Genomic DNA, 11,158 nt, shown 5'->3' with positions numbered 1-11,158 from the left:
TAGTATAATATATGTCATATTAGAAATTTTCACAATTAGTAATAGGACTTTTTGGGCCCAACTTATAGCCCAAGAGAATGCTTTCTTGGGCTCAACTTAGTGTACAAAGAAGTTAAATAGGAATGCTTTCTTTTTTTGGGCCCAACTAAGAGCCCAATAAAGTTGAACTGCAGGGCTTTTTTAGGGCTGCCGTTTAGATCCTCATATATATATATAAAAACTTTTTTCTTCTCTTCTTCCCTAACGCCCCCTTTGCCTCTACTGCAGCCTCTCAGAGCAGTTGCTTCGTCTGTAAAATCTTCAAGGTTAGAAACCCTTTGTTTCTAAACTGAACTGTAAACCCATGATTTTGGTATTTTCTTTAGTGTCTGGGAAGTTTAATGGATCTTTTTACTCTATTGTGAAATCAATCTTTTTAAAAATTTTATTGGGGGTGGTTCAATTTTGGATGAGTTGACACGATATATTTAGTATGAGGGTTTATGGAGTCTGTTATTGATTCTATTTACCTGACTGAGTTTCGTGTTCGACTTTTTGGAAACAACAGGTTGCTGGGTTTTGTGGGTTTTAACCTTTATCAAGAAAGAAAAAATGTCTGGGTAAGTGTTGCCATTTGCCATTTTTAAGATCTCTTGTTAAAATTCTGTTTCCTTGATTCTTTCTGGCTTTAAAGTTGTTATCTTTTTGGTTTGTAGTGATCTAGACCTGTGATAAATCTTTAACTGTTTGATGATTTGGTTGTCCTATAATGAATAGTCTTTAGGTAAGTGTAATGTGCAAATTTATTGTGTCTCTAGATTTAATGAAACTAGAACCAAAACATTCCCTGTAATCAGACTAGTTATTTTAATGGCTTCCTATGAAACCAACTAATAAAACTATCCAATACTTCGGCATTTGATTTGTTAATTTGTCGAAGCATAATGAAATTCATTACCCTAGATGAGTGTTTTAATTCTGCTTATATATTGTAAAACTTATAGCTGTGTGGACATTGTTTATGTTATCTGGATGTAGACAAAATCAATCATAAAAAGTTGGCTAGATTAGAGATTGCATATTTAGATTAAGTTTACTATTTGCTGTGATGGTCCTGTACTCCATTACAGGGAAACCTTTTACAACATTCTGTATTGATGTTTGTGATTCATGTGGAATTATCTTTTATACCATTGTTATGTGCCTATGGATGGTAATTGTTGCTGTGCCAATATGGCCATTGATGTATGTCTATCTTGAACCTTTGATATAAGGTGTACTTTATCTGACATTTGTATACTTGCAGAGAGGATGCTGCTGTTGCTGTTCCCGCTGTTGAGACTCCTTCTCCAGCACTTGGAGAGCCCATGGATATCATGACTGCTCTACAGCTGGTGCTCAGGAAGTCTAAAGCTCATGGAGGGCTTGCTCGAGGACTTCATGAAGGTGCTAAGGTCATTGAGAAGCATGCTGCACAGCTTTGTGTGCTAGCAGAGGACTGTGATCAGCCAGATTATGTCAAACTGGTGAAAGGACTTTGTGCTGATCACAATGTCAGTTTGATTACAGTTCCCAATGCAAAGACTCTTGGCGAATGGGCTGGTGTAAGTAATTCATGAAACCTTAGTTGTGGAATTTAAGGTTCCTCAGTCTTCACTGTACCTGATTAGCTGCTTAATATTGTGAAAATCAATGGAATGTATGTTTGCACATGAGTTATATCTTTAACCTTTACTTATTTAGTTGTGTTTAATGTGTATATATGGCACCAGAGGATTCTGATTATTAACTTTGTTGGTTATTCTGATTATTAACCATGTTTATTGAAGTGTATGATGTAAATTAAAATTTAACTTACTCATTGACTTAATCTTTTTTCTTTTACAGTTATGTAAGATTGATTCTGAAGGTAAAGCAAGGAAGGTTGTTGGTTGTGGCTGTGTTGTCGTGAAGGTACACATCCTTTATATTTGCATTTGCGTAAACAGTACATGATAAGTTGCCCACTTCAGCTTGTATACATCATAATAAATTTTGTGATTGTTCTTCAGGATTACGGTGAAGAGACCGAGGGTCTCCATATCGTCCAAGAATATGTGAAGTCTCATTAGATAGAAATTGGAGATGGAGCTTTAGGACTAATGGAGCTAGAGGATCCCCTGAGGCTATGTTTTTCTGTACTTGCTTGCATTAGAGTTGAGTTTGTGATATTTTAAACAAGTTATTTTTGTGACTTCCAATTTTGTTTTCCCATCTGGGAGGATCATCTAATACTTGGTTGAAACTGCCCTCTTAAGTAATGATCCTACCTATTTCCTGCACTCTCTAATACTTGGTTGGCAAGTCTCACTATTTCCAATTCAAGCACCGTTTCTGGAACAGTTTTTTTATTTTTTGGTTAAGTTCTCCATTCTTGCTTCTTTTTTTGGCATGCTTGGATAGCTTAAGTGCGCATCCACTTAGTTGCTATTTGAATGTTGAGGACTAGTAGACGATACGTACTATCGCCGAGAAAAATAAGACTAGGCGTTACTTGTCCTATAGGTTGATTTGTCAATATTTTATCTTCTTTTATTAATAAATAAATTGTAGTTTTAATTGAAGTAAGGGTATCTAATCACATGTACTAGTTTATTCATCAGAGTCGATATTCCTTTACCACCGGATCATTTTGTTTACAATTGACAAAGATCACACAAATCTTACGAAACAATAATATAATACATCTACAGAATAAAGTCATTTTCTTTTTAGACAAGACTTTTGAGAAATGGAATACAGAAACTATGATTCTCAATCTCCCCCATAAATCCTAACTAATTTTTATTTTAAAAATAAAATAAAATTCCTGTTGTTGCACGAACAGAGACTCGACAACACGATACGACTAGATATTGACACGAGCAGAAAAATACAAGACACTAGGGGATTATGACGAGTCATATTGGAGTACGAAGAAATTTTGTCTAATCCAAACTTTTCACTAATTGAAAATTCTAAGTGCTGTGCACTTCTTTTATGATGTTACGTGAGAGATAAATTTGAGTAAATATAACAGAGTAGAATGTTAATGAAACGTTAACATGTTAAAAGAAGTATAGCTGGAGTAGGTAAGCAACAAAAACAATATCATACTCATAAGTGGGGTCTAACGTAAATAAAAGTGAGAGACTATTTTCGATAGATCTTCTGCCTCAAACAAATAAGGAAATATGACAAATATAGTTATTTCAGAAACGTGAGTAGCAAAATCAAACTACAAACATTCTGGTCAAAACATTCTCCCAATGCAAATGTTGGAGAATTTATGTATATTTCACTAAGAGTTCCCCAAAAAGCCATAGATAAAAGCGTAACGACACCAAAGAATAACACGTCATTTATAGGAAAAAAACCATACAAAATAAGTAGTAAATTACAATATCTTTGATAAATAATTCCACTTCTACCTACTTTTGGAATCTTGTGTTTGGCAATGCATGCCCCCTAAAAAGCCTCATTATTGACTGCTTCGAGTTGTAATCCACTCACCCGTATTAGACTTATTCTGCTTCGATAAAGATATCGTTACCGTAATATAGAAATAACAATCACTTAGTTATCCTCATCATCATTCATCAAATCATAGGTGAATGTAGCTCATGATTCAATAGAACACAAAAATTGAATCCGATCGATATTCTGAATTCGCCTCTGCATCTATTCCGTGACTTTATCTGCCAATATTTCCCTAATCAATAACTTCTTTTCATGTTGTGCACATGTCTTGGTAACATTATTTGTAGTAATAATACAACAATTTTTTCTACTTCTTTTTCTTTTCCTTCTCAAAAGTGTTAGGCCTCGTAATATATTCCATAAAGGATACTTAATTGGCTCAATTATCACATTCTCCATTTCCATCACAATTTCTTCAATTGTTGGTCTTGTTATTTTCTTTGGAGAGACACAACGTGTGGCTATGCTTAACATGTTCTTTATCGTGGACTCCATGTACCATGGTACATGCATTCTTTTGTCACAAATTTCCAAACTTTGTCCCTCTTTAATTAATTTTGTTGCCCAATCAACTATAGAAACAGGCGATTTCGATACGTCGATCGCCTTTCTTGAAGACATAATTTCGAATAGTAGGACCCCGAAACTAAACACGTCATTTTTCGTGCTTAATTTGCTTGGTTTTGTGTAATCAGGATCTAGATATCCGATCGTACCAGCAGGACGAGTCACGGAGTTAGAACTATGACTCGGTGACTCGTCCTGATGATCATTTTTCATCCTTAAAGCAAGTCCAAGATCAGCCAACTTAGCATTCCAATTTGAATCAAACAAAATATTGGCTGACTTTATATCTCTATGAACAATTGAATTAGGCTTAGTTTGGTGAAGAAATTGGATTGCTTTAGCAATTTGAATGGCTATTTGGGCACGTTTGGGCCAATTAGGAAGGATATTATTTTTTGCATGAAGCATTTGATAAAGGGTGCCATTTGGCAAGTACTCCATGATGAGAAAAGATTCATTCTTGGACGAGTCGTCATCGTCATGATGACAATGATGACTCGTTCCAAGAAAGTTAACGATGAAAGAGTTTTCAGGCAAAGACGATAAAATACTTACTTCATTTTCGAGTTTGGAGTTGTCTTGAATTTTTTGAAGACCCAATGATTGTTTCTTTATGGCTATGATATTCTTACCTTCATCTAATATGCCTTTGTATACACATCCATGACTTCCTTTACCAATGAGTCTTGATTGTGAGAAATTTTCTGTGGCTTTTTCAAGCTCTTTATACTCAAATTCCTTCATTTAGAGAATAATTAGAGATTTTGGGTGTTTATAATCATTTTTTGGTTATGAAAGGAGCATTCTTTGTGTTGTGAGTTTGGAGGTCTAATATATAGAAAAACAAGGGAATATATTAGGCAGCAAATTAAATAAACTCTTTTTAGTCTATTGGAATTGTACATATATAATATGACATGTAAATAAAATATTTATTGTTACAACGGATGACTTGAATCAAGGCGAATTTTTTTCTTGGATATGACCAAATCTAACAAATTTTAGTTATATGCATTTCTCATATTTTAATTTGATTCGACTCTAACAGATTATTGACCATGTTTTTAGGTTAATTAACAACAAGTTTTTAGTATAACCACTTACTTAAAGCCGTAATTTTAGTATATATACCGGTGGAAAAAACTTATTTTGTTTCAATTTGTTTGACACGGAGTTCTAAAAAAATAAAGTTTTCTCTTAAATTTTATGCCGTTAAATTAAAGTTGTATGGAAGTACCAAAATGTTCTTTAACATTGTAACGTAAATAAGTCACATCGAACGTTAGAATTAAAGAGATAAGAAAGTTTTTATTTAAATAATTTTAAGAAAAAGTATGATAAACAAATTGAAAGCTAATGAATATCTTCGGAAATGTAAAGTGTCGTAACTTTTGTTTCTCTCTCTTCACATTCATGTTGAACTTTTCCACTCCACAATAAACCTTTTAATTAGCATCATTTACAACAAATATTTTAAAAGATTAATGTGTATTAGAAAAACCTAAGTATAATAATAAGTCAGAAAAATGCTACAACTATAATTCCAACTAGACAATATAAGATCAATGAGGTTTTTCTTTTCAGTGGTGGGGTTAAAAAAAGTTTAAAAAGAAAAATGTGCCCTAGGTTGTCGCCTAATAGTTAATGTATTGAGTTGAGTTGAGAATTATTGTTTTTAAGTCCAAATTTCAATTGAAATAAAAATAGTAAGCGATTTATTCTTATATGTCCAAATATTAATGAAAAGAGTTATCTGATATTTTTATTAGTAAAAAATGACACACTCCAATATCTTATAAAATTAATTGACATACGCACAAAATCGATCATTAACACTTGAAAAATGAAGGAGAACAAAAGAAAAAGTAAAAAGGGTTGGGCAGAGCAAAAGGCAAATTAAAGGTGCAAACTCTGACGAGGAATGCGAGTGGTAAAATTAGCTGGTTTTTTGGGCCCTATTCTACTTTTTCTTACTTTTTTGTGTACCATATGGTCCAGTTTATTTTATTTTATTTTTTTGGGATCTAAAAAAGATTCTCATTTTATGGAATTATAAGGTCTTAATATGCTAAATTACTTTTCTAAAAGCTGAAGAAAACTTTTAAATATTTTAATTTCATTGTCTTAGGCTTGTCCCTTCCTTTTTTGCTTTTCGAAATTTATAAAATCTCATTCTCATTTTTTAGTCCTGGCAGCATAGTTGTAGTGTCACAGCTACAATCACCCATTAAACTACAATTTTCTTTACGAAATGTTATTAACTGATTCAAATTCGAGACATCTATGTAATTAATAAATAAAGATTTCACCACTCTTAGGTGTATTATTCTACCATATAATATCGAGGGTTACCCACTTTTCAATTCTTCAATTTCAACTCGACTCTTACGAATAAAACTCCATGATTATAATTACTCGGGTTGAAAAGTGGTTATTTGTGAATTCCCCCTATTCATTCTCCATGAAATTGACATAAAAAAAAACATATTTAAAAATGAATTCTACCAACAGACAGGTGAATCTGATACTTCCTTCAGGTTGGCCCATCTTAAGATTGTGGATGTACTGAATTTTGGTCCACAAAACAGTTTTTTCAAAATAGAAAACAGCGAGCCCATTAACGGCCCATAATACATATTTGTTAGGGAAAACTACATAAATGGGCCATAAAATCTAAAATAATAACAAGTTCATACCCAAATCCAAAGTAATTCCGGAAATACCCATTCTCTCATAAATAATTATAGTCCATACCCCCATTCATTAAGGGTGATAATTTTCGCTTAAGTGATACTAAATCGGTATCATATACTGTATTGGTAACATTAAGGTTGATAATTTCTCTTAACTGATACTAAATCAATATATATATACTGTATTGGTATCATTAAGGTTTTTTGTTAAAAAATTACTTATTAGTCAATGATACTATAAAAGTATATATGTATAATGTTGTGGTATCATTAATGTTTCTTGTTCAGAAATTACTCATTAGTCAATGATACTATAAGAGTATATATATACTCTTATAGTATCAAATTTAAAATAATTACAAGTTCATACCCAAATCCAAAGTAATTCCGGAAATACCCATTCTCTCATAAATAATTACAGTCCATACCTCCATTCATTAAGGGTGATAATTTTCGCTTAAGTGATACTAAATCGGTATCATATACTGTATTGGTAACATTAAGGTTGATAATTTCTCTTAACTGATACTAAATCAATATATATATACTGTATTGGTATCATTAAGGTTTTTTGTTAAAAAATTACTTATTAGTCAATGATACTATAAAAGTATATATGTATAATGTTGTGGTATCATTAATGTTTCTTGTTCAGAAATTACTCATTAGTCAATGATACTATAAGAGTATATATATACTCTTATAGTATCATTTTCTAATGAGTAATTCTTGACAACAAACCTTAATGATACCAGTACAGTATATATATACTGATTTAGTATCAAGTCAGCGAAATTATCAGCCTTAATGATACAAATATAGTATATATAATACTAATTTGGTATCAGTTAAGCGAAATTAGTAAATAGGGTATATAGTGTAATTATTTAGTGGGGTATGAATGTAAAGGGGCATATGTTTGTAATTATTTTGCTTTTATGGGGTATTTGCTTATTTTCCCCTATTTGTTACATGTTCAAAGCCCAGTACTCAATAACAGACAAAGAAGCCACACAATCAACAAAGAGTTCAATTGCAACTATTACGAGGCCCAAGTTCAGAGCCCTAGAACTAATAAAAGCCCAGATGCTTTTGCAACTACGGTAGTACGGGCCAATACCTTTGTGTGATCTAGTTCACAAAATATGTATACCATGTATCATTAGTGTATAGAGATGACCATTGGATGAGTTAGACTGAATTTGGGAAGTCAAAATGAGTTGGAATTAATATATGAGTGGGTTATTGACCCACCCAAAAGCTACTTGGATTGAAATGGCTTAAAATGCGAGTCATAATCTAAACAGCTCCATTCTTACTAAGATTTTTAATTGCTTTATTTGTTCTTTTATAAATTTTCAATACCTAATAATAATTACTATTTTTCTTTATTATGATTATATATTAGAGTAAATTTTAGGAATAGCAAAGATAAAATCATACTAGCGCTCTTTGGCTACAGTTTTGCTATTTGTGCTCCATAGCCAAATTATATATACAATCAAAATATATCAATACTTTGACCATGTTAATAATTAGATGACCGAATGATATATTTATATATGTTTCTGGTTATTTATTTATTTTTATAGTGGAACAAACTTACAATGTTTATAACATTAGCTTGTATTAATTGGTACAATTTGGCACACATTAATAGGGAGAGTATCAATAATTAAGTTAAACACCTACCTACATCCATATAAGGTAACTATGGATGCTTAAATTATTTTCAGATCAAACTAAAATAGCGCAAACATGGTTAAAATCGACGAATGACAGTATTTTTTTAAAAAAAATTGGACCAATGTAGATGTGCCTAATAAGTAGGGAATCATATAAGTTTATAATAAGTGTGTTGTTTACATCAAATTTGAAAATGGATCATTTTAGACCAATAATAAATGCCCTACAAAGGAAGCTAAGTTCAAATTTTATGTAGTACCATCATAGAGGCAATAATGTTTCATAAAAGAAGGAATTTAAAGTCTGAACTTTGAGGGAAAATAGGACCCTCTCTTTCAAGGAATTGTCACAATCCTAAACTTATAGGTTTTGTAGTTTATAGTATGATGTTCTTTTTAAATAAAAAAAAAATCAATTTAATGCATATGAATGCTTTTTATTTGGAATGACATAGTAAGAGAAAAAAATATATGCTTGTATTGAAATTTTGAAGTGAGTGAGTTAAATTTCAACAAAGCAAAAAACACGGTGGTGATTTCTTTCCATCTGTCTTAGTCTTAGTGAATAGAGTTACATGATACATATTGCTGGTGAGAAATGACATATATTACACAAAACTAATCAAGATACGTGTAAATTGACTCAGACATCATGATTATCAAAAGAAAGTAAGAGACATTATAAAATCAATACTCCTCCTTTCCTTTTTAGTCAGTTTCAAAATGAATGACTTTTTCTTTTTTGGTAACATTTTAATTTTAACTTTCCACGTGACATGTTTAAGGCCACAAGATTCAAAAGTCTTTTTTATTTTTTTAAATTCCGTGTCAAGTCAAACTAGATCATTCTTTGTCAAACGGAGGGTGCATTATCTTTCATTCTAGCTTTATGATGAGACTAAAGATTAGCCCTTAAGAAATAAGAATTACTTCAGAATAATAATTGCAACTGCCACTCTACCATCATTTTCTTTTAATAAAATATGGAAAAGTGATTGTGCAAAATGGTGAAAACTGATTGGAGTCCAAAATATTGACTGCAAAAATTTTAACTCTTTATTTAGATTGGCAATCTTTTGGACTTTTTTTTATCTAAATGAAATCTTCTTTTCCACCACCCCAAATTTAAAGATCATACCAAATTAACTAATCCTTTGATTAACCCTCAAATGGTTGCAATTTAAACGTGTCGTTTTGCTAGTCGATCAATTGAACTAATAAATATCTTAAGAATCATTACTTAATTAAATATCTCTCCTCCATTCAAGTTAAAAAAGATTTCAATGTTAATATTCTACTAATGGAGAATACAAAACTTTTTTAAAACTTAAAATATTTGTTTTATTTTCGCTAGTGTATAGAATTTTCTAGGTCACTTTATAGATTGTATATGATTACAAAAATAACCATCTAGTATAATTTCACAAAATAATTTAAATAATTAACATTATTTTCTATTATTAATTATTCACTAATTAATTTTATTAACTAATCAACCCACTTAATTCAGCCAATTTTAAAACTGGATTGAATGTGTCTTATAAAAATCTTTTTCTAAATAATTTTTAAAGAAATATATTATTTGATATATTATATACCGTCATAATCTAAAATAAATTATATGAAAACAAACCAGGAATATAAGTCATAGTTAGAATTATTTCAGCAACTCCCCTTACATTTTTTTAATACATTAATTATTCTTTTAAAAGCTAGGACCAAAAAAGGTTAATAATAAAAGTATTATTTTTACCACCCATTATGGAATTCAGCTAGCTGTGCATAAAGTTAGTAAAAATGAAATGATGAGTTGAGATAGCAGAATTCAGGTGTGGTAAATTTAATTCCTATTATATTACCCTAATATGGTAAATAATTGGGTCAAATTCACTATCACCGTTTACTCACAACACCCCAAAAAAAAATAAAAAAATAGTAGTTATTAAAATATGTTTGACTTGGATATAGGTGCATTGATTTTTAACAGGCATAGTACAAATCTACTCATGTGGTACCAATTCAGTCAATAATTCCACACACACGTACAATTCAGTGAAAAATTAAAGAGGTAGTTTTACCAATTAATTACTTCTATCTGATTGTAGGGTCAATTTTTAGGTACTGTATCTATTTTACTTTTTTAAAAAAAAAAAAAAAATCTCGAGTGTCAATTCTCAAACTATTCAATATTCTTGGATTGCGTACAACCAACGAAAAAGAGGTGAAAAAAATAAATATACTTCGTATAATATAATTTATGTGATATTATTTGACTTGATTCAAAATTTAATAAAAAGTATTTTTGTGTAATTTGTGGTCTGAAGTCATCATTGATTATTTTGTGTGACTATAGATTAGTACTCACTGGTTTGTTTTCTTTGTATACGTAATTTATATGATATTATTTAACTTGATAAGAATTCAAGTGAGATTTTTAATTTGGGAATATAGTAGTACTAGTATTTAAGACTAGTTCATTGGATTCTTCGCTGGTTGCTCATTTGTCTCCCAAAAGAACTTCATTTCTTCAATGGTCAAAAATGTTTTTTTCCTTCCTTTTTATACTGTGAAATAATTCCAAAATTCATCTTAGTAAAACTTTATTACAACAATAAATGAGTGATTTCGTTCAAAACCTTTATGAAAATTCCCATTAGATAATGATACCATGTAGAGCATTGATCCAGCATAAACCTTAGAGGTAATTAGCGTCTAGTATCGATTTTGAGACTTGAT

At 30.8% G+C, this 11,158-nt stretch overlaps 2 protein-coding genes across 2 annotated transcripts; one reads left to right on the top strand and one right to left on the bottom strand.

Moving 5' to 3' along the window:
* Positions 1-214: 214 nt before the first annotated feature.
* Positions 215-2,358, top strand: LOC102598170 (40S ribosomal protein S12-like). The gene is made up of 5 exons (XM_006349287.2): positions 215-305; positions 548-599; positions 1,286-1,583; positions 1,867-1,932; positions 2,031-2,358. Exons 2-5 carry the CDS (start codon positions 592-594, stop codon positions 2,088-2,090), a joined length of 432 nt encoding a protein of 143 aa, XP_006349349.1. The 5' UTR covers positions 215-305; positions 548-591; the 3' UTR covers positions 2,091-2,358.
* An 897-nt stretch (positions 2,359-3,255) lies between these two features.
* On the bottom strand, positions 3,256-4,883 carry LOC102599492 (serine/threonine-protein kinase-like protein At5g23170). The gene has a single exon (XM_006349366.2). It carries the CDS (start codon positions 4,786-4,788, stop codon positions 3,679-3,681), a length of 1,110 nt encoding a protein of 369 aa, XP_006349428.1. The 5' UTR covers positions 4,789-4,883; the 3' UTR covers positions 3,256-3,678.
* Positions 4,884-11,158: the final 6,275 nt, after the last annotated feature.

Source organism: Solanum tuberosum, unplaced genomic scaffold (assembly GCF_000226075.1).
Source record: "Solanum tuberosum cultivar DM 1-3 516 R44 unplaced genomic scaffold, SolTub_3.0 scf00105, whole genome shotgun sequence".
In the NCBI taxonomy this organism is placed as follows: Eukaryota; Viridiplantae; Streptophyta; class Magnoliopsida; order Solanales; family Solanaceae; genus Solanum; species Solanum tuberosum.
This window is presented reverse-complemented; position numbering and strand designations above follow the sequence as displayed.

What these genes read in the sequence shown, in the direction of transcription:
- LOC102598170 (XM_006349287.2), top strand. An exon ending in CTCTTGGCGAATGGGCTGGT is followed by an intron (nt 1,584 to 1,866) that starts GTAAGTAATTCA and finishes TTTCTTTTACAG; the next exon opens with TTATGTAAGATTGATTCTGA. An exon ending in GTGGCTGTGTTGTCGTGAAG is followed by an intron (nt 1,933 to 2,030) that starts GTACACATCCTT and finishes ATTGTTCTTCAG; the next exon opens with GATTACGGTGAAGAGACCGA.
- LOC102599492 (XM_006349366.2), bottom strand. Translation starts at nt 4,788, where the DNA reads ATGAAGGAATTTGAGTATAAAGAGCTTGAAAAAGCCACAGAAAATTTC.